The 23,757-nt window shown below is 38.0% G+C and overlaps 1 protein-coding gene across 5 annotated transcripts in view; it reads left to right on the top strand.

Annotated features, from left to right (window-relative positions):
* Nucleotides 1-236: 236 nt before the first annotated feature.
* LOC101837871 (muscular LMNA interacting protein) overlaps nt 237-23,757 on the top strand; it is a 248,602-nt gene continuing 225,081 nt past the window's right edge. For 2 of the 5 annotated variants that reach the window (XM_040740394.1, XM_040740390.1), the window contains exon 1: nt 9,074-9,277. Coding sequence is in view for 2 of the 5 variants with exons in the window: in XM_040740387.1 (XP_040596321.1) it covers nt 355-420 (66 nt within the window). In the remaining 3 variants the exon portion in view is untranslated. Of the gene's footprint in view, nt 421-9,073; nt 9,278-23,757 lie in introns of those variants that run through there. The other 3 variants (XM_040740387.1, XM_040740375.1, XM_040740380.1) reach the window with 3 other exon arrangements.

Raw genomic sequence — 23,757 nt, 5'->3', positions numbered from 1 at the left:
CTATTGATAATATCTGTGTCAAAACTGCATGTCACGTGGATATTTCTGGGTTCATGGAACCAAACTTGTTGGACATTTCCCTGCTGAAGGGTTGCTTTCATGTTTAGTGACATTTATCATTATCTAGGGCCAGCTGCCTGACTTCTCTTCAGTGCTCTGTTTATGGGGTTTGAACATCTATAAATGGAAACACTAGCTAACCAGAAATTATCGCCAGGGCTTCTGATAGTGTCCCAGGCTCTTACAACGTGGAATGCCTGGCATTATCTCACATGCAAGCATGTCAAATCATTTTCTGGACAGAATCTGAATCTCTCTCTCACTCTCTTTCTCCACCTCTCTCATTCTTTCAGCATGGAATTGGAAAAGCATGAACAAGGAAGCTCACCAAAGAACAACAATTTAGAGGAGAGAGTGACGGTAAGATGCCTGGGCTTTAGCAAACTCAAGCTTAAAATGTAATTGGCAGGGTGAATGAGCAGCTGTCATACCTTAGAAAAGTTGTTACCCTGTCTCAGTTTCCATTTTGGGCTGGTCAATAATCTTGAAATTCATGAGTTCTCTAGCTTCCCTGAAAATTATGTAATAAACGTCTACATAAAATCTCGTTATTGGGAAGTGGGCAAACTTGATTTGAATGAAGTCTCCCTCCGCTTTCAAAGCTGATGTCCTTTACTCTAAGCTGTTACTATGCTTGATTTATTGTTTAATGCATTGGCAAAAGAGTGATTAGTGTCCACAGACCAGTTTCCAGGGGGAATATGACAAATTTTCATAAAAGAAAGTGCTGTAGGATATATTAATGTCTTATGAAGTAAGTTTTATGAATATAGGTTAAAGAGTACTCATTATAAAAATTTGGATTTCTTTTTATGCCATAGAAATTGTAAAAGCAATTACTTGGATACTAAGCTATTAACTGTCAGTTAACTGTAGTCATTTGTATGTTTTCCCCAGTACAACTTGCTCTACCTGGTCCACCTACTGGGTTTTGGTAGATAACTTAGCTTGCAAGCTTACTATGATTACAAAGCAAATGTTAGATTCATATATGCCTCATTTTACCAGCAACAGAGCAACACAAAGCTAAGCCCTAATGATTCTGCTAAGGCCTGCTTGTGTAATTGTATTATTCTGGATATCTAAATTTAAGGATATATATTCCTATTGATAGTTAAAGCAAAAAAATGGAAAAAAATATCCTGACTTGAATGTTCCTGAAGAATATTAAAATTTTAAGATCTTAAAAATATTTTGGATAATACCTAAGTGTTTCTTAAAGGACTCAGGTAATTATTTTGAGTAATAATTGTGGATGCTGTGTAGCATATGATGACCACAGAGTATTTTTTTTACACATCAGAATCTATTTTTAATTGTACAAATATTTAACAACAAAGCTTCGGTTCATCATTTTATTTACAAAATATGACTTTATGTTTTTTTTGGTCTTTTTATTTTTAAATTTAAATTAGAAACAAGGTTGCTTCACATGCCAATCCCTGCTCCTTCTCCCTCCCCTCCTTCCAAGCCCTCCCACCAACTGCCCCATTCCCCGCCCATAGAGTAGTTTTTGTTTTTACTTTATGTAAAGGTCACGTGTTTGAGAAATAACTAGGGCTTCTGAGTCAGAAATATCTGCATGGGAATTATTGCTACTCAACTTCCGAATAACAAACTTTGGGATTTTGTCCACTATTGTAAACCTCAGTTAACTTGTGTATAAGACATGGGCAGTAATAACTGACTTGAAGGGTTTTGTGAAGATTAAACACTGTAATGCATGTATAGGAAGTCTCTAGAATTACCCTGTTTTCACATTGGCTTAGTTAAAAAGCACATATCCTAAACACACACACACACACACACAAATCATAAAAAGAGAAATCTGAAATTAATTTCAAAGCCAAAGGAGAGAGAGTTCAGACCCTAAGTGTAAATGCTGAGTGTTGTAACATCCTGAAAAAAGTATGGGACTAGAGTGCTGCTTTGAATGAGTTGTCAACTCTAACTCCGAGTTAGTTTTGAAAATAATCACAGTGGACTTGGGGCAAATGTAGAAAGTGAAAACGATCTCTTATTATTTTACATGATTTGATGCATTAACTTTTCACTTTTAGAAAGGTCAGACATCTCGCCTGCCCCCCTCTGTCTTGAAACCAGCTATAAATCTAAAAGAGCAGAAATGTCTCCTTAGAGGAAGCCGTTGTCCCACAACGCATGAACATGACTGTTCAGAGACCTCAGGCTTGTCTCTGATTAATTTCCAGAAGACTGGAGGACAGTATTGCAGTGGATGAGAAAGGACAGGAAAATTCAGCTTGCAGTGGAGAGACAGCCCCCATGGAGGGAAGGGTTATACAAAGCTGGGGAAATTGATGTGAACAGCCTAGTAAGCTACATGTGTTAGACTCCTTTCAGATGCCGGGATTCTGATGGTATGGATACCAAGAAAAGACTAATTCATGGTGATCATTCACTGCATAAGAGATCTGGGGAATGTCAATACATCTTAGAAAAAATGAACCCAAATGCAGTGAGCATACAGTTGTTTTGTGGCTATGCATGCAAACATATTCCTGGCTGGGCCACTGCTTTTTTTTTTTAAATCAATGTCAACATAACTCAGTATATTTAGTTAGGTTTAAAATAGTTTAAATATATTATATGTGGAGTTAACTTCATTCTAAAATTTATTTACTGTTTTTTAAAGTAGTATTTCTGAAATTTTTTAAAAGAGAATATTTTGCTACCAAAATACTTCAATATGTGTACCTTGCTTAAAGTCATGCCTCTCTAGACTTTAATGAACAGTGTTGTAATATGTATCATGCCATAAACACATAGTCTCACAATTTAAAGTTAATATCTGAATGAATAAATAATAAATCACTAGCCTGCAGCATTTTGAAAGGCATCAATTTATTCTACTAGAGACAGAGAAAACTGAAGTGGTGGTCCTAACTATATGCTATCATATGGTGAATGAATTAAATTTCTATTATTTTTGTATGTATATTTGTATGTGAGTATATGTGTGTTCACATGTTTAAATGTGTGTGGATGCATGTGCACTTGTGTTTTTGTAAAACTGAAAGTCAAGGTTGATGTTGAATATATTTCTCAGTCTTTTAGTCCACTTTACTTATTGGGGTAGAGTCTCTATCTAAACCAGGAACTTTCTGATTCCAGTTGGTCTGGCTAGCCAGCTTGCTCTAGGGATCCCCTGTTACTGCCCAAATAACTGTTGAGATTAAAGGCAGGGGATCCACCAGTCTGGCTTTGATGTGGGTGCTGGGTATCTGAGCTCCAGTTGTTTTATCATCCTGGCAAACTTGTATCCATTGAGCCATATCTTCAGCTCTATTTTTAAATATTGATTTTTCTTTTTGCCCTGAATTTACTGATGTTTCTAGGTGATGCATTCTTTTCTTTTCTTTTTGAAAATTTAATTATTTTACATCCCAACCATATTTCCCCCCTCCTCTCCTCCCATTCTGTTGCCCCCCTATTCCCCCCATCCATTCCTCCTCTGCTTCTGTTCAGAAAGGGGCAGGCCTTCACTGGGTATCAACAAAACATGGCACATCAAGTTGTGGTAGGACTAAGCTCCTCCCTGTGTTATAGATCTATCTAAATTGTTTATATGATATTGATTTAATTTTGATGTGTGGTATCTATCAAGAAATTTATCCATTTCTTTCAGATTTTCCAATTTGATGGAATACAAGTTTTGAAATATGACATAATGATTCTCTGGATTTCCTCAGTGCTGTTACGTCTGCCTGTTTCTGATTTTGTTAATTTGGATATTCTTTATCTGCCATTTAGTTAGTTTGTATAAGGGTTTTGTCTATCTTGTTGATTTTCTCAAAGAAACAACTCTTTGTGCTGTTAAGTTGCTAGTGTAGATTTTCTTCAAATTCTTTATGCAGGTACTTAGTGCTATGAACTTTCCTCTTAGTACTGCTTTTGTTGTGTTCCATAAGTTTGGATATGTTGTGGATTCGGTTTCATTGAATTCTAGGAAGTCTTTAATTACTTTCTTTATTTCTTCATTGATACAGTGGTGGTTCAGTTGAGAGCTGTTCAGTTTCCATGAATTTGTAAGCTTTCTATAGTTCGTATTGTTGAACTCCAACTTTAACCCATGGTGGTCCAATAATACACAGGGTTATTCTAATATTTTTGTATCTGTTTAGAATTGCTTTGTGACCAAGTATGTGATGAGTTTTAGAGAAGGTTTCATGAGGTGCTGAGAGAAAAGTATATCCTTTGGTGTTTGGGTGAAATGTCTGTTAGGTCCATTTGAGTCATAACATCTGTTATTTCTGTTTTTTTCTCTGTTTAGTTTCTGTCTGGATGACCTGTCCATTGGTGAGAACGTGGTGATGAAGTCTCCCACTATTAATGTGTGGCATTCGATATGTGATTTAAGCTTTAGTAATCGTTCTTTTACAAATTTGGATGTCCTTGTATTTGGGGCAGGCACTACTTTCTTTTCATTTAATTAGTATTCAGAGAAAATAGTAATGTTCAGCTCTTTCTACATTTGTCAGGGCTCAGTAAAGTCATTCATAATCTGGTGGGTATCATACCAAATTTTCAAACATCATAATGAAAAATTAGTTCACATGGATTTATGGGTATATTCCCAGCCCTTGAGAATGTCTCAGTCATTGAACCTTCCAAAGTCAGATTACACTAAAGCTAAGGCTTGTAGAATATGGTGTGGGTTGTGATATATTTTAATGTATTCATTTCCACTACCACAGATGCTAGTGATGAATGGATTTTTATTTTTCTTGTCTTGTGCATCCTCAACTATGTTCCTAGGAACTATTTTTTTTATGACTTCCTCCAAAAGTGGTTCTGGTTGTTCTCAGAACATACAGAACATACTAGGGAATATACTTTTTGAGATTTTTGAGGCTTCTATTTAACATATATCTATGGGATACACTGGAGCTTGATTTAGTGTTTCTTAAGCTTATGGATAAGAGAGACATATTTTAACATACTTGTAGGGGCAGCTGAGTGTTTTGGGGGAACTGTATATGCTGGAATTTAATTACAAGTTCACATGTTGGCATGTAAGTTAGTCTTATGACTTTATATGTAACTTTATCTATAACTTGTATCTAATATAACCATAACTTCAAGGTAGATGCCACAAAAATCTATAACATGAAGCAAATTTTGGGGTAATTTAAAAACAGGTATTAATTTCTACTTAGTATGTCTATTAATAAATAAGCAAAACCAATGCAGAATATCCTGGCTGTTCTTCAAAATACCTCATATTTAGACTAAAGTTCATTAACAAAAAGGTTACTCAACATTTACAGTAATTGAAATCTTGAAATGAAAAGGAACTATTCATACATCAACATAGTAGAAATAGTCATGTACCTTAGGGCATTCCAAGATAATGTGATTTAAGAGATGATAAAACCAACTAAGTACCATGCATAAATCCAATAATCCCTATGTGTTATTGTGATGTGTCTCAGAACACAATCTCATTGTCTCAAGTGTTGAAGGTTCAATGATATCATAAAATAATAACAAGAGAGTGTGTGCTCTAACTCACTTTGTATTGAAAGTTGTTAGATGCAATGCGAGATTGTAGCCAATTTTGAAATAGTGTAAATATTACTTCCTTAAGGAAAAGAAGCTCTCTAGGTGGTAAATAAGGTATCTGATGATTAGAATTCTAACAAGAAATATGACATAAGAGGCTGAAAACTTAAATTTTACTTTTCATGTTTAATTCTTGACTTACTTTGAATTAAAAATGACTTATCCAACAACATATATGCTTACATATTACCCCACAATATTTTTAACTGTAGAGAGAAGTTCATTTTGGTTAGTTTTGAATATAGTGAAAAGAGACAAGATTAAAGTATTAATCACTGTGGTAAAATGTAAACTATGAAGGATGGTGCCTTTAGAATTCTTTGATAACCTAGGGAAATTTAGCTGTTTTTTTTATGTTCATACAAATTGGCATTTTTTTAAAACTTCTTTCTTGAGGTTTCACATCATGCTCTCCAATTCTGTTTACCTCCTAGTCACCGCGTATCCCTCCTCATCCCTGTTGTACTCCATGAAATAAAACAAAACAAAGTAAGCAAGGAAGCAAACAAAAACAAGAACAGAAAACCCCCCAGTAAAGCAAAATAGAACAAAAACCACACCAGGAACAGGAAAATCTCTGCTTTTCCTTCTCTCCTACCTCTTCATCTGTCCTGATGGCATTGGAGGCTTAGGTGTGTCATATAGTACACCTCTTTGCCCCATCAATTTGAATGGCAAATGTTATTGCGATGAGTCTCTGGTCTGGTTCAAGGCCTCTCATTTTTGGTACAGCACCCTCACCAATGCTCTTCTGGGGTATTCTGTGGCAGCCCTGTGTCTTGGAGATCTTGCAGATGTTGTTCTACAAGACGAGTCCCTTCACGAGCTTGTAAAAGTGATAGCTCCATCAATAGAAGGAAAATTACTTTCTAATAGCAAATTTGTTCACAAAGAGATAAGTATAGGATTAATGCTTTTGTTATAATTCCTGATGTTATTGCATTTTTGGGTATAACACAGGTAAAAACGTCTCTAGAAAAAGAGATTTTCAAATCAGTATGTAATTTGTGAATGACTATTTTGAATGAGGCAGAGAGAAAATGTAAAAGGCTCTGTTGTTAAGAAGATCAGTGATCAGGAAGCTTTAATTATCTTAACTGGATTATGAATAATAAGCATGAATTTCAGTAGCTTGGAAATGTTCTAAGCATACACAGCACAGACATTTCAATTTCTCATATAGATTTGTGGTAGCAAGTCCATAATTATTCATCAGAATGTCTTAACAATGGGACAATTACAGAGTATTTCATACAATAATATATTTTCTCATAATATTTAATTATTTGGTTTCTTTTTAACCATGTCTTGCTAGAGTTAATTGGCATCAAGTATTCAATATTGAAGACAGGTGATACAAAGTTTTTGTTGTTATTTCTGTTGTATTGATTGTTAAGTATCCATAAATGTTGTTTCTGATTTATATAGTATTCATTACAGGAAAGTTTCTATATTGAAATAGTGGTAAAATCTCTGAATGTAGAGGGGCACAATTATTGGATTTTTAACCAGTTAATTTTGGTGGTGGTCAACATACAAGAAAGATGAAACTTCCCTTTTCATTGTTTTGGAAACCTTATTCAATTCATTTCTTCATTACTCAAAGTGAACAAATGATTCATGCTATACCGTGTGCTGTGATTTCACTGATGAAATTGTCTTAGGTGGCCAGTCTGTCTGATAACTTAGTGAGTATGAGTTAATTTATAGCTATAGTTATATCTGTATCTGTATCTATCTATATCCATTTCAGTTTCCTTATGCTGTTGCCGGCTCTCTCTCTCTTTATGTCTTTCCCTCTCGGTCTCTGTCTCTGTCTCTGTCTCTGTCTCCCCCCTTGCTGTGTGTGTGATGGACAATGGTGGACATCCTAGCATGATTAACAATGTGGCTTCTCTGTCTAACACATTAGGGTAGGCTACTGTGCATTCCACTCGGCACATCTTACAGGATGGTTCAATTATCGGTGTGTCTTTTATTTATTGGTCTCTTTTCCCCAAAGAGTGCCAGCATTATAAAATAAATCATTATAGAAATTACTCTTTGGAAATAATTATTTTCAACACCCAGATAGGCACAATGCTACAGAAAGTTCCTCAGAAACCATTCATACTTCAGCCAGCATCCACACAGAAGAACTTCAAGGCAGGCTTCTCTGGGTTTTTGGATTCATTGTTACTTCAGAATCATAAGGAATGATGTGGCTACCTTATTTATGGTTATTTAGTAATTTATTTGTTTTTGTCTACCAGGGAAGCAAAACCTCTCTGAGAACGAGGTTGTAGGATTGCTCCTTCTGCTTCAGGTACTTGAGAGTTCACTGGTTAAGTCTGTTTTCTGAAGAAATAGAGCTTCCCATTTCTCTTCTGAGCAGTCAGGGAATCCTGGCTTTACCTCAGGTGAAGATGTACAGAGGCACACAGTTCGGTAGAAACCAAGAGTTGTGTTTTCCCCACATTTCTTTTTCATAAGAACAATCCTACTCTGACACATTTCTAGCCCCTTCTCTTTTTAAGCTGGTAACAAATAAATAATGAATGATCTTGAAGAAGCCATGACCATTAAGTAAAAAAGAGAGGGTGGTAAGATGTTGAGAAGACAGTGGGAACTGAAGTCCTTCCTACTCTGCCCCTGTAAAGGAAGGTGAGCCTGGGAGACGTGATGAACCAGATGTTTTAGTCTCACGCTCACCTGTGTCTAAAAATCCACATTAAGTGCCTGCACGTGACTTTGGGGTGCAGATATGTTGAGGGTGATGAGGCCTTTTATCTGGCTGCTAATTTAGTGGATATCCTCCTCAAGGAGCCAAGTATTAGAAAAAAATGTGTTTATGTGACCTTTGACAAGTCAGTTAACCTGTGGTTTCCTTATCTACCAATTGATGGGTTTTCAAGGAATGTTGAACTGTGTAGCATTTTTTGTGTATGAAAAATGTCCTCTGCCTGTGAATTCAGAAAATCCTTTGCAACCATAAGTAATCTTGAGGAAGTTTTTTTTTTACATGTAAAATGTGTTGGTAGAAGTTATTGCTATTAGCTGAAGCCTTTTTAAAGTATGTAATTCATAGTTCAGTACTCATGGATTACATTGCATATATATATATATATTACTGAGAAACAAAAACAACTCAGGAATTTGATCATGTGAGAATGTCGTGGAATAAGTGATGAGAAGAAAATTTAAGAGGCTTGATATTTGTATAGAAAGATCAAAATAAAATAGTATTTTCTCATAATATTGTGGTTTCATCAGTAACGAAAACTTAGAACATATAGATACCTGTTTTAAATGTCATTTTCCCAAATGGCCCCTTCAGCCGTGAGTCATCCTGTTTTATAGTTTTCACCACCCCCTGCAGAGCACCTGACACAGATATCTCAGTTCCCTGGCTGCTTTAATTTTAGCCCCTCTGCATCACAGCAGGTTGAGAGTGGTGAAATCCTAGTCAGTGTTTTCTCGTTCTTTTTTCACCCCTGCTGACAAAAGCAAGGGCTGGTGACTGTTAGAACCCAGGGCGAGTTAAGAAGTGCAACTGATAAGGATCCAGGTTTCTGCTTTCTGGTTCTAATCCAGTTCTTGAAGCCACCCAGCTTTTTGAGAGCCACTGCTAATTAAAGCACGGTAGGCTGATAATGTAAGTCCGGGATGCGCCGTTTGAATGGCTCTTTGGATGTAGCTGTGTGTGATGGCGAATACAGAAGCGAGGTGGATGGATTGTAGGCTGTTAACTCTGCTTTCAAAGTGACATTTAGAGCACACAGTATGAGGGGGGAAATATGTTGCAAGTTTTCATCGTGGGAATCACAATTATGTGTAAGTTCAGCCTCAAGCACAGTTCCCTGTAGGGAATGAGGTATAGATGAAGATCGGGATGGAATTACATTGCTGCATGACCTATAGAAAACAGGATGATTTTCAGAGACTTTCTGCAGAATAGCTGTAGTTTAATTGCTGGCCTGTTGCAAATGCTTTCTACCTAAACACCTCCCAAGGCACCTTTCATGAGCTTTCTGAGTTATTGGGTGTTTCCTTGCATGGGTAGCCTCTGGGGACCATTCTCCCACCTCCCTAACCTGTTCTCCAAAATAGGTCTGTGCCTTTGTAAATATCAGGATACTGCGATCCAGGGATCGCCTCATGATTTTAAGTGCAAACTTGGTAACCTTCATCTTAGAAGATCAGAGAGCCAGTAGGATTGCTTTTTCAAGCCTGTTATAATTTCTCTGGGGACATCATGTCATAGTGTGAGGCTGAAGGCAGAAAATGTCAGCATGAATTAACAAGCTTATTGCAGAAAGTGGGGTTCTCTTTAGCCTGTGGGAAGTGAAATAAAATCTTTACCATTCTGACTTTGGGTTTTTTTTCCCTTCAGTTGAGCTCAGTTTCTCAGCTGGGAATTCCGGCAGATTTTTTCCTGCTGTCTGCTCTGCTCGCCTGTAGGTACATCTATTTGCCCATTTACCCACTCATCTACCTATCAGTCCATCAGTCCATCCATCCATCCATCCATCCATCCATCCATCCATCCATCCATCCACATGCATTCATTCCTCAGTATAAATGCATTCATTCATTCATACAGCTGGGCAGTCTGTAGTTTGTTCACTTCCTGGCTACTGCTACTGCTATGTCTGAAGTACAGAATGAGGTACTCCCCCCAGACCTCCACAGAACTCTCTTGTAAGTTTAGCATCATAGTGGAGGCTCTGTGGGATTTTCTTTCCCATACTGTGGCACCCCTAGGGTTTATAAGGTACCCATTAAGGTTTTCTTTCTTCAACTTAGCTTCATCCCACAGTTCAGTTCTATTTCTTTTTCACATGGAAATTACAGCATGCTTTTTCATACCGATTCTCCTCTTCTGTCAGATCTCTTTTGGCTGTGAGTTTAATTTTAAAACCTTCTTTGAGTGACCAGGAGATACTTGCTTCATCCTTCAGACATCTTGGACCAGAAGAGCTCCTTGATTTATTTTCAAACACTTACTTATTTATTTATTTTCTTAGTGTGTGTGTGTGTGTGTGTGTGTGTGTGTGTGTGTGTGTGTGTGAATGTAGGTGGATACCCATGAGTGAAGGTGCCTTCAGAAGCCAGAAGAAAGAGTATCAGTTCGGTCTGGAGATATCAGCAGTCTGAGTCTTTCAGGTATAGGTACTGGGAACCAAACACAGGTCCTCTGTAAGAGCAGCACATAGTCTTAAGTACTGAGCAATCTTCCCACCTGCGTCAATTTATTTTTAAAGTTTTTCTCAATGTTTTATTCATGTTGGGGATTCTTTGCAATCAATAGGCGATGAGTGTTTTGTGTCACTTTTAAAATTCTAATTTTAGACTTTTTGTTTGTTCCTTGAGGTAGAGATCAATATGCAGCTCAGGCTGGCCTAGAACTCCTTGTATATCCCAGACTGGCTTGACTCCAACATCCTCCCCTCTTAACCACCTGACTGCTAAGATTAAAGTGTGTGCCAGCAGGCCTGGACTGTTGTATAATATTCTTATTCAATATCAGGAGAGGCTACAGTCAGAATGTGTCCCCTACAATTAATTGTAACTAGCCAATATGGTACTACTGAGGACTGGGGTTCTTTATGGGTGAGGGTAATTAAGTTATGTGGTTAGAGACCCAATGAATGAATGGGATTAGGATCTTGCTCTTCTGTGTGTGAAGACAGAGCAACTCTCCTTTTTTTCCTTGCCATTTATTCACTCCTCTATGTAAGTACACATGGGAGTCACCATCTCTACCAAAAAAAAAAAAAAAGCAAGCCTTTACCAGACATAAAACATTCAGTGCCTTGATCTTGAACTCCAAGCCTCAGGGCTGTGAGAAAGTAAATTTCTATTCTTTATAAATGATTTAGACTTATGTTCTTGGTCAAGCAGCATACACGGAGCATGACATTTACAGCACTATGTGAAACCATTGTGTAAACTATATCACAGTGGCATGCCAAAATACATAGATCTTAAAAACTCAAATTCTATTCTTCCCTATTTCATCCATCTAATTGTCTTCTTTGAGTTGCTTGACTGTAGTTATAACCATTCTCTAAATCCTTTAGAAGTTATTCCACACCTTTTCACTAGGGGCTGTTACTATGGGATCTCTGCTTCTCGGTGGTGATATATCATTCTTATAATTTTTATGATATTTTTATTTCTGAGTTGGGGTTTGTACATCCAGAGCTACTTACTGTCAGTTGACAGCTTCTGGGAGAAGGATAGTCACTTTTTTGTGGGTGTGTCCTCTGGTGGGTAGATTACTCTCCAGCAGAGGTCACACACTCAAGATCATTTGAGCAGCATAAACTGTAGTTGATATGTTAAGAAAAAAAGAGAGAAAACAAGTTGGGTGAGTGGGGAAGGGGACGGATATGGAAGCACTGGGGGAGGGATGGAAATGACAAAAATGCATTATAAAATATTCTCAAAGAACTTGTTGGTGGTGCATGCCTTTAATCCTAGCACTCGGGAGGCAGAGGCAGGCAAATCTCTGTGAGTTCGAGGTTAGCCTGGTCTACAGAGTGAGTTCCTGGATAGGCTCCAAAGCAGTACGGAGAAACACTGTCTCGAACAACAGCAACAACAAAAAGAGTGAGAAAAAATGTGGGTAACATAACTAAAACAATCCCATTTTAGAAGCTTAAAAACTGTGGTTTGTGTGGCAATGTGTGCACATGGTAACCCACCTCATTATGCCACAGACTTTCAATGTCGCTTCTTATGGGACAGGATGAGGAGGAAAAATAGAAAACATCCTGGTGTACGTGTGAGTGTGTAGGATGTCCAAAAGAACTCTAACACACAGTAAACAGCACTGGTTGATTCAAAGTTTTATTAAAACCTCCTTTCTCCAGTGCTGGGGACCAAAGTCAAACTGGGTTACTTTCCCCCAAGACCTTAAGGAGTTTTACGCTCAGAATCCATTATTCAGAGTACCTTAATTTTTTCCCTCTTTGTCTGGCATTTTCCTTCCTTGTACATATTTTCCCAGGAAATTAGTATTTCTCATAGTCTTTATATAAAAGTTTTCCTATGAAATACAAAGTCTAATATTCAGAAGAACACCGTAAGATTTATATTCCTGTAGCTTTCCTTAAGTGAACAGGTCCTGGGACCCAAATACTCAACAACATGCTTTCAGGCAGGCAATTTTATTCTAGGAATTTATTAGAAAGAAAAGACAGATATACATACAACAATGCTTATGAATATTGTTCATAAAATAATAAACACAGGAGAAAATTGCTGATTAATGATGCTAGTACCTAAGGGAATTTAGAGGCATGGGTGTACTATACTATGCTTTTTATTATTTTTCTAGAAAACACAGCTTTTATGCACAGTAGAAGCATCACAGATCATCCATGTCATAGATATTACATGAAAACTCATGAATGTATTTGTTCAGGACATCCCTATTTGCCAAATCCTATGATCTCTTTTTTCTCTTTAAAAAATCTATTTTTCATTTTATATACCAACCCTAGTTCCCCTCCCTCCCCTTCCCCCACTCTCACCTCCCCCTTGCCACTCCTCCCATGCACTCCTCATTAGAGATGGCTCAGAGGTTGAGAACACTGGCTGCTCTTCCAGAGGTCCTGAGCTCAATTCCCAGCAACCACATGATGGCTCACAACATTCTGTAATGAGATCTGGTGTCCTCTTTTTATTTTATTTATTCTTCTTTCATACAGTACATCCCAAATGCAGTTTCCCTTTCTGCCACTCCACCTAGTTCCCCCACACATCCTCTTTACACAGATCTCCTGTACCTCCATTTCCCTTCAGAAAAGAACAGACTCCTAGGGATATCAACTGATCATGGAGTAACATGATGTAATAAGAACAGGCACAAACTCTCATGTCAAGGCTGGATGAGTCAACTGGGTAGGAAGAAAGGGGTCCCAAAAGCAGGCAAAGGAGTCAGAGATATTCCTTCTTCCATTACTAGGAGTACCACAAAACCCCCAAGATAATACATATTATATATGTATATGCAGAAGATCTAGATCAAATCAGGCTCCCTGATTGTGTCTTCAGTCTCTGTGAGTCCCTGTGAACCCTGCTTAGTTGATTCTGTGGGCAGTGTTCTCCTGGTGTCCTTGGCTCCTCTGGTTCATACAATCTTAAGGGTGACTATAAGGATAATTCAGTGGGATAGATTTTATTTTTTTCACTTTTACTGAAATTTCAAATAGGTTAGAATGATTCTTTTTTGGTAGTAAATTCATATTTTTATGACTGTGATGATTGTTGAAAGTGTATCAGAAGGGATTTCAAGGCCATCTGAGACTTGGTGCTGTATTCATCTGACAGCAGGTCTATAGAAGCCTTGAGTGCATTTATCCATCTGCCTTTGTAAGGTTGGCCACCTGGAGACTGCAAGTTCCTCAAGGACATGAACCTTATGTTCTTGGTACCTTATCATCCAGATTAATGTGGAATGGTATTCTTAAAACTTTGAGCTGCATAGTCATGGCTTTTATATGCCAAAGTGCCTGTGTGGGCATACATGCATATTAGGCTATGTATAATTTGATACATTGTGCAGATGCCTAACTAAACCTAAATTACATTCTCAAGCTTTAGCCATGCATGAAAAGCTGGTAGTTTGACACACTTCAAGGACTGTTCTCAAAGGATGTTGAGGAGTCTCTCAGGAGGAGATATACCCCAACGAAGGAGACAGGCGGGATACTTAGGTTTTTGTTCATGAAAAGTAATAATCCACAAGTATGAGGGTTGCATTCTCATCCTCACTGATTTACAACTCAGTCTGTCCAGTCATGACTATGAATATGAATTGAGTTGTATTTCATAGAATTTTCATATGATACGAAGAGCCAGAATATAAGTATGTTTGATGTTGTGGCATGGTGGAGTCCTTGGCACCCTTGTGTGGATTGATGGCAGCAACTGTGATGTTGGCAGCTTTGTGGGCTGTTAGCATTGGCAGTAGCATCATCAGAGAGTTATGTGAAAGTGAGCCAGAGTATGAAAAGACGGACATAGCAGTTTCTACTTGTTTGCCAGTAACCCTGATCAAAGAACAATGAAGTAAAGAGATTGTGAAACTTTCTCTTAGCATGTAAAAATATCAGTAGAGATATTTCTATACTTTTCATATATAGTATTTAAAAATTTTAATCTGTTTTTTGACTGCTTCATATACATGTATAGTACCTTTTGGCCATACTCATCCTTCCTCCCTTTCTTGTACTACTCCTCCCAATCCCTCTCCCACATTCTCCTTCCTCCTACCAACTTTCCATACCATTTTTATGTTTTTTTTGAGGTCCACGGGGTTTAACCAGGGCTACTTGTGTGGGCATGAGTGTGGAGCTTTCCTGGAGCATGGGTAAGTTACCAGTGGCTATATCACTCAAGACAATGACTTCCTCTTCTCCAGAAGCCCTTGACGCCATTTGCTCCTCTGTAACTCATTAGATAAAAGATTCAGAGACAGATAGTGGGGTTCAAGCTTTGAGCTGAGTATCAGAGAAGCAAAGCAGCCAAGTCAGTAGATCTTTCCTCTACCCAACTGAAATGACAATCCTGTCTCCACAATCCTCAGAGTCGAGAGGCTCTCAGTTCCTGTCTCCTCCCCCTTATATTCCTTTCTCTACCCAGCCATATCTCTCCTGTCTCCATCTCCTCAGTTCTGGGATTGAAAGCATGTGATCCCAAGTGCTGAGATAACCTTTGTGTGAGCTGTTTAACACTGGATCAATTCTCTGTAGTCAGCATGGCCTTGAACTAACAGAGATCAGTCTACCTCTTAGTCCTGAGTCTGGGAATTGAAGGTGTGTACCACCACTGCCTAGTTTCTATAGCTAACTAGTATGGCTGCTTTGCTATTTTGATCTCCAGTGGCTTTAATAAATCATAAACAATATATGACCACATTCCTCTCTGTGTAGGAACACTCATGAGCTCCTCTCTCCATCTATGACTGAAAATTAATAGGCTTGTTCTTGTATAGTCCTATGTAGGGATGAAGCTTTAGTCTAAATAATCTTAATCAGTAAACACCAGGAGTCAGATATCAGGGTAAAAACCTGGAAGAGCAAAGAACCAGAGGAGCAGCGACTAGTTTCTCCCAACCTGTCTCCTTCCTCAGTCCCAAAACACTGAGACCCTGTCCCCTCCCCACCTTATCACTTCCTGTCTCTGCCCCCCAAAGTGCTGGGATTAAAGACCTGAACCACCACTACCCAGCTTCTGTGGTGAATTAGTGGTTAGCTCTGTCCTCTCATCTCCAGGCAAACAAAATATCACACAAACAAATATCATACAACACAGGCATCCATTGTTTTGATTTCATAACTACCATGGTCATTACATATCTGTAAGACAACAAACATCTTATTGCCTTTCTCTTTATTCAGTTCTTAGGTTGTTTCTGTTCCCTCTTTTACAATGTTCCTTAAACTTTGTACAGAGTGATGTGAGTGTCCTCATCAATGCTGAACATGTAACAGTCACTTATTTTCAGCACCTTTGGCCAATCTCAAATCTAAGTATTAATTACTGCTCACTGAAAAGGGACATTTTTAAAGTTAAGGTCAAGGATAGCACCAGACCATGGGTGTAAACATAGATATTTAAGAGGCTGTTTGGCAAAATGTTTACTCATCAAAACAAAAAAAGTAGAGTGTCCCCTCATGCCCATGACCTCTTTAGCCTAGATCTTTGACCAAATCCACAGTACCAGTCATGAACTCCCTTCTAATGGGCATCACTGTTGTACCATTGAGCACCTCTTGCTTTGTAGCTGGCAATGTAGCCTGCAAGATTGGGAGCTAGGGAAGACTGCTTCTAACTGATCCCCTCCTCCAGTTTCCTACACAGCAACTGCTGGTCCTATGGGAGCCAGCCAGTAGAAAGGAAGCTTCCAGTTCAGTTTCAGCTTGACTTCTTTGTATTCTTCAGCCAAGCCATGTGGTATCTTCAGCAATAGGTGTTTACCATCCTGTTTTGGCAGCAATCAATGGCAGTGGCCATCACCTGTACAGTTTTGCAGGCCACTGTGGCTTTCTTGGTCAACAAGGCCTAGGGAGGTAACCGACACCTGAAACTGGGAGTTTCGTTTAGTAACCCTTGGCTTCTAGGACCAGCATTATTCACTGATGCATGGCACTTCTGATCAAAGAAGTATTTTAAAAACACTTTACTTTTAATTATGTGTCTCTTTGTCTATGTGCATACAAATGAGTGTGGGTCTGTACAGAGGCCAGAAGAAGGCATCAGCTCCCCTGGATCTGGGATCACAGACATTTGGTTGTCACCTGATATGGGTGCTGGGAACCAAATTCCAGTCCCCAGAAAGAGCAGCATGTGCTGGTAACTCCTATACTGTCTATCCAGTCCTTCAAAGTCTTATTATTATTATTATTACTATTATTATGCTTAAAAAGTAATGGGTTTTCATGTGAATTCTTCATGCATCATCAGTTTTGGTTAACCCTTCCTTGTACCCATATGTTCCCTTTCCCCATCTCTGTTCAAACTTGTCCACTCATAACATTCCCTTCTATCTTTATAATCTATGTACTGCCACCCCTACCTTCCCTTCCTGCAGCTGCAAGCCCCTTTCTTGTTTTTAAGTCTCTATAGGCATTATAGCCTAAATAAACAAATCTATAAATTCAAAGCTATTATCTACATGTGTGTGAGAGAGAGAGCATACAGAGTTTTATTGTTTGTCTGGGTTATCTCACCAGGCATATTTTCCCTAAATCCTATCCATTTCCTGAACATTTCATTATTTCATTTTTCTTTATGGATGAATAAAATCCCACTGTGTATAGGTACAATATTTTTTATCATCTATTCATCTCTTGTTGGATATTTAGGCTGACTCTATTTCTTAGCTTTAGTAAGAGCGATAATCTTTTGGGTACATTCTTAGGAGTGATATAGAGATGCCATATGGTAGTTCTAGTTATTGATTGTGCCCTTCTTTCTTTCCTTTCTTACTCCCTCCTTACCTTCTTTCCTTTCTTTGTTCTTTTTTAAAAACAAAATATTCATATTGATTTCCAAAGTGTCTATATCATCTTACACTCTCATCAATGTGTATAAAGGTCCCTCTCTACCCAGCATTTGTTGTCATTTGTAACCTCCATGATGGACATTATGACTGGGGAGAGATGGAATCTTTTATTTTCTGTATCTCCCATCTTCTTTTATTACATGTATTAATTTTTACAAAGTAGCAGGTTTCATTTGAAAACTTTCTTATACACATATAGCACATTTTGAGCATACACACCCTCTTCTTACCCTTCCCTTCTACATACCCCCAACCATATCTCCTTCCATATTTCTTTTTTTTGACCTCTGAACTTTGTTTTTTATTATTGTTCTTTGAAGTCACCATGGCAGGTTCAAAGCTCAGTGTAGAGAGCAGTATAGCTTTCTACTGAGACAATCCTCCTGCCTCTGCCTCTTGAGTGCTGAGATCGTCCATACTCACTTCCATACCCTAGAGGTCTTGATTATCTTTTTGCCTGTAATTTGCCTCAAGGCTTTGACAAAACTGAAGACTATATCAGCTGTGGCTTTGTCTCAGCCCATTTTCCCCTCAATATATGTTTTTATTTAAATTAGAAACATGAATGCTTCACATGCTAATCTCAGCTCCCTCTTCCACCCCTCCTCCCTTATTCCTCCACTAGCCACTCCCAGGCCCCTACCCAGTCCCCACATCATTCTTCAGGGAGGGTGATGCCCTCCCTGGGGGATCTCCAGAGTCTGTCATTTAATCCAGGGCAGGACCTAAGTCAGCCCTTCCCCATGTGTCCAGGCTGAGAGAGCATTCCTCTATTTGGAATGGGCTCCCAAAGATCATTCATACACCCAAGGCCCCAGTGATTTCTGTGGCCTCCTCACTGGCACTACATTCATGGAGTCTGGATCAGTCCCCTGTTAGCCTCTCAGCCATCAGTCTGGGATTCAAGAACTCCCCCTTATCCAGGAGAGATGGAATCTTAAAGTAGCTTTAATCCATATTTCTCTGGTAGCTAAGGGTTATGAACATTTTTAAAGGTGTTTCTTAGTCACTTGTACCTTTTCTTTTGAGCACTGTCTATTCCATTCTATGTCCCATTTCTTAATTAGGTGGATTGTTTCTTTGATGCTTAGCTTCTTGTGTCCTTCATAAATTCTAGAACCTCTGATGTACAGCTGGCAGATTGTCTGCCATTCTCTTGGCTGACTCTCTTGATCGAGAGTTTCTTTTGATGTATGGATGCTTTGTTTTGTGAGGTTCCATTTGTCAATTACTGGTTCTATTTCTAGTGCTACCAGAGTTCCACTTATAAAGTCCTCACTTGTAACTATGTGTTGAAGGATGCTCCGTTCTTTTTTCTCTAGCAGTTTGAAGGTGGTAGGCTTTATATTCAGGCCCTTGACCCATTGGGTGTTGAGTTTGTACAGTGAGAGGTAAGAATCTAGTTTTGGAACTGAAGAGATGTCTCAATGGTTAAGAGCACGTCCTGATCATGTAGAGGACCTGAGTTCATTTCCCAATCCTTGTGTCTTGTGACTCACAGCTGCCTGTGACTCCAGTCCCAGGTTTCCAATGTTGCTGGCCTCCATGGGCTCTTGCACTTGTGTGCAGGCACACACACCTGCATATACATAACTAAAAATAAAATTAATCTTAAAGAGATTCTAGCTTCATTCTATACAACGATATCCAATTTCTAAGTATCATTCATTGAAATTATCTTTTCTGCAGTATGTACCTTATCATCTGTGTTAAAAATCAGGTGGATATAGTTGCACAAACTTTAATTTGGGTTCTTTTTTTTTAATTTCCATCCAGCTATGTGACTGATATAATGCTAGCACTATATTGTTGTTATTACTATGGCTAGGTAGTATAATTTGAAATCAGATATGATGATACTGTCCACAGTATTCCTTTTACTCATGATTGTTTTAGCTATCCTTGGGATTTTGTGTTTCCACATAAAAATTTGGATGTTCTGTGTCTGATAAGAATGCCCCTGGAACTTTGTTTGGGTTGCATTGAATATGAAGATTGCTTTTTGTGGGATAATTGTTTTCATGATTTTTTTATTTTTCCAATCCAATGAAAATGAGAGATCTTGCCATCTTCTTGTATTTTTCTTAAATTCATTCATCAGTATTTTAAAGGTTTTGTTGTTGTTGTTGTTGTCTTCCATTTCATTGATTGGACTTATTCCCATGTATTTTATTTCATTTATTTATTTATTGTGAATAGGCTTGTTTTCCTAATTTCTTTCTTGGCATGATTGCCACTGGTATATAGGAAGACTAGTGATTATTTTTTATTATTTTTTTCATTTATTTTACATATGACCACAGTTTCCCCTCTCTCCTCTTCTCCCATTCCTGCCCACCTCCCATCTACCTCCTACCCGCATCCACTCCTCCTCAGTCCATTCAGACAGGAGAGCCTCCCATGGGTGTCAATAAAGCATGGCACATCAAGTTGAGGAAGGACCAAACTCCTCCCGCTACATCAAAGTTGGGTGAGGCAACCCAGCATGGGGATTGGGTTTCCAAAAGCCAACTAAAGTGCTAGGCATTGGTCCTGATCTCACTGCTAGGAGCCTTACAAAGAGACCAAGCTACACAACTGTTCACATACATACAGAGGGCCTAGGTAGTTTCCATGGAGGTTCCCTGGCTGTCAGTTCAAAGTCATGAGCTCAGGTCAGTTATTTCTGTGGGTTTCCCTGTCATGACTTTGACCCTCTTGTGAAGGCTTGCACAATCCTTCTTCTCTCTCTTAAGAAGACTAGGGATTTTTAGGTGTTGAATTTGTATCATTGTGAATCCTGCCTCTTTGTTAAAAATATTTGTCAGCATTAAGGATTTTTTGGTGGCACCTTGAAGGTCTCTTATGTATATGGTCATATTACTTGTATTGAAAGTATATTTTCATATCCTCTTTTCCTACTTATTTAACTTTATTTCTTTCTCTTGTCATATTTCTCTAGCTAAGACTCAAATAAATACCATATTTACTAGAGTAGAGAAAGTGAAAATCCTTGTACTTGGTGTCTTTCATTTTTAGTTTAATCTCTTATGACATAAGAATGCATTTTAAGGTTCCCATAACATTATGCTATATTTTATGACACAGAGAGAAATGATCTTCTTGTCATTACTTCAGAGCTACAAGGCTAATGACATAGATAGTGTCCTTGACCATGAAGGGAAAAGGAAAATTATCTCAGTTTTCCTCAAGTGTTGTTGACTCTGCATGTTAATGAGAACTGAGAGAAAGGAAGATGAGGGCCATAACTAAGTAGCTACAATTCTATCATCTTTCCAGAACATTGGGTTGGTTTATTCAAAGTTATGGAATGTTTCTTCAAAACCACAAATGGAATTATTTTTTCCTTGTGTCACAAGGTTACCAAGGACCTTTAAATGCTATTCAAATCCTTCCCCTTTTATTGTTGCTGTTCATTGAGTAATGCAGGGTGATATTGTGAGAAGAAAGAAGGCCTGGGCACTAGTAAATATGGCTGAGAAAAAGTTACTTTGTCCGCTAACTCTCAATTTCCTCATCAATAAAGGGAACTGTTGAATAGATAAATTGAATTTTCTCTCACAATAAATCTATGTAACTGTTGGGAGTGTGTGCTACTGAAAGTTCTGATTTCAGTGACATCATTCTGTAATTTCATGATTCATCCAAAGAAGGGGTAAGTCAGAATTGTTTTTGAAGTTGTTTTTTTTACCCTGAATAATACCTCTTGTACTAGTATTAATCATTATAATGCATTTAAAAGCACCCACCCATCTTCCTCCCAACATCACATCTTGATTTTCATTGTTATTAATAACCATTGAGTCAGTTAGTGCTGCCTACATGTGTGTGGGTAATGGTGGATGGATATCATCAATGTTCAGCATATAAATGCGACTTGCAAGAAATAAAACTATTATTTATAAAAGAGTAAGTGTTTATATCTTAAGTTTATTGAGAAACATATATATGCATATTATGGGAGAATCATATTTTGGGATTACCAATTTTAGTTTATAGAAAGGACAATACAGAATAAATACTGAGCAGAGATTTTTTTAAATTGAAAGGAATAGTTTGGGCATTTAACAATTTTCAGTTACTTTTTCAAATATCTGAGCTTGCTTAGCTTTGTACATAGAGATGGAGGAATTACTTTAAAAAAACAGATTAGTGTCTTAGTCATTAGACAGTGGTAGCATTTTCAGAAGTGTGTTTGTTTTAAATCAGATTTGTTGGTGACAAAGTTCACTGATAAAGGTTGCAATATACAGTGGGAATATTCTGGAAACAGAGATCCTAGGTTCTTACAGGTGAGAATTATTGGGCAATGGTTAAAACAGTCATTGTGATGAAGGTAAAGCATTAAGCTGGATTCAGAGTCCAAGACTGACTCCCAGTTTTCGTCTCCAAACTGGGGAGATGTCTAGTGACCTCTTTTGTAAACTTCAGGTGTTGTTTTAATATACTGGTATTGTTATCAATGTCCAATGACAATAGCTTTGTGATTTAGTATGAGACTGAATATGCAACCACCTAGATGAACACATACAGAGTCCAGAACATTCTTGTATGAATAAGCCTTGCTTCCATTCCCAGTTCCCTCCAGTCTTGTCAAGGCTCAACCATGTTTCTTGTATGTGCTATGAATCCGGATATGAGTACCCCCAAGTGAAAGGACATGCCAGATTGTGAGCACACCCTCTTAGGCCAGTTTATATCTTTTGACCACAAAGGTTTGACTCCTTAAAAAGTTTGAGTATAGCTGTATCAACAAATCACTGGTGACTTTTGATCGGATTATGTAAAATGTTTAAATGGTTTACTTTGATTTTCATCTTCATTTCCTGAGTAATTTGTTAGAGAACGTGGAACTGTATGATGACATTTTATGAACTTTGAGTCATTCTCTTCTGAAAATCATGCTGGGAGCTGCCATTTAAAGACAAACAAACACAAGTAAAACTACCCTAGAGGGATACATGTGTGGATTTTAAATGCATGAATGCCACTGAAGTGCATTAATGGCCAAGACAGCTCTCAAAATGGGAACTCACCTGTCTTTCAAAATGAAAGACACCAAATTCCTTTGGCATAGTGTAAATGCAGGCAATTACATCTTTCAGGTTTAAAGACTGAATGAACTGAACATTGGTGAATAAAAACCAGACAGAAAATTGCCTCTGACATAAGGCTGAACCTCAAATTTGGTTTCAAGTGAATGAGTGGATATTCACCTCATAAATGAAAATATAGGCTGTTTTCTAGCTCAACTGGACAAAAAATATGAAAATTAAGAAATGCTGTGGTTTCCTGCACTTTGTATTGTGTATGCTATCATGCCACACAGATTACTGGATATTAAGAATGCAGCATTTTCTCTACATACAGTTTTTTATATTTTTATAGAAACATTATAGCAGTTGAAGACCATAAGTCACTGGGGACACGTCCTTGAAAGTTATATTTTGTCACTATCCTCTCTCTCTCTCTCTCTCTCTCTCTCTCTCTCTCTCTCTCTCTCTCTCTCTCTCTCTCTCTGCTTCTCTCTCTCTCTGTTTCTCTCTCTGTCTCTCCTTGTAACTTATGGTCTTTAACTGCACCTCACTTTCTAATATTTCGTGCAGCTATCAATTCATCCACTGGTTAATCCATTGATTAAGTGAGAGCTATTGTGATCAGCCACTTGTCATATCACACTCTGAGCACTACTACTCTAAGCATTCAACACACAGGTCTTAGTTTAATGACCTTTTGACTGTCTTTTTTGTCTCTGCTAAGCACATCACCTGACTAGGTGCTGAGTAAGATCCCATTCCACCACGTATTTAACTTCACCCACTGAGAATCAGTTAGGTAGTTTCTTGTCTTATTTCTGTGAGAAGAATATAAACACTTCCGTGCAGGTTTTGTGTGAATGTGTGAATATAAATTTTCATTCTCTAGAATGAATAACTAGAGAAGAAATTTGTGGGTCATATAAGTTATGTGTAACTTTGTAAAACATCTTTCAACATGTTCTCTTAATATTTTAAAACATTTTAAATGCCAGTTGCTTGATATCTTTATTCACAATT

This window comes from Mesocricetus auratus, unplaced genomic scaffold, assembly GCF_017639785.1.
Source record: "Mesocricetus auratus isolate SY011 unplaced genomic scaffold, BCM_Maur_2.0 Super-Scaffold_100691, whole genome shotgun sequence".
NCBI lineage: Eukaryota > Metazoa > Chordata > Mammalia > Rodentia > Cricetidae > Mesocricetus > Mesocricetus auratus.
This window is presented reverse-complemented; position numbering and strand designations above follow the sequence as displayed.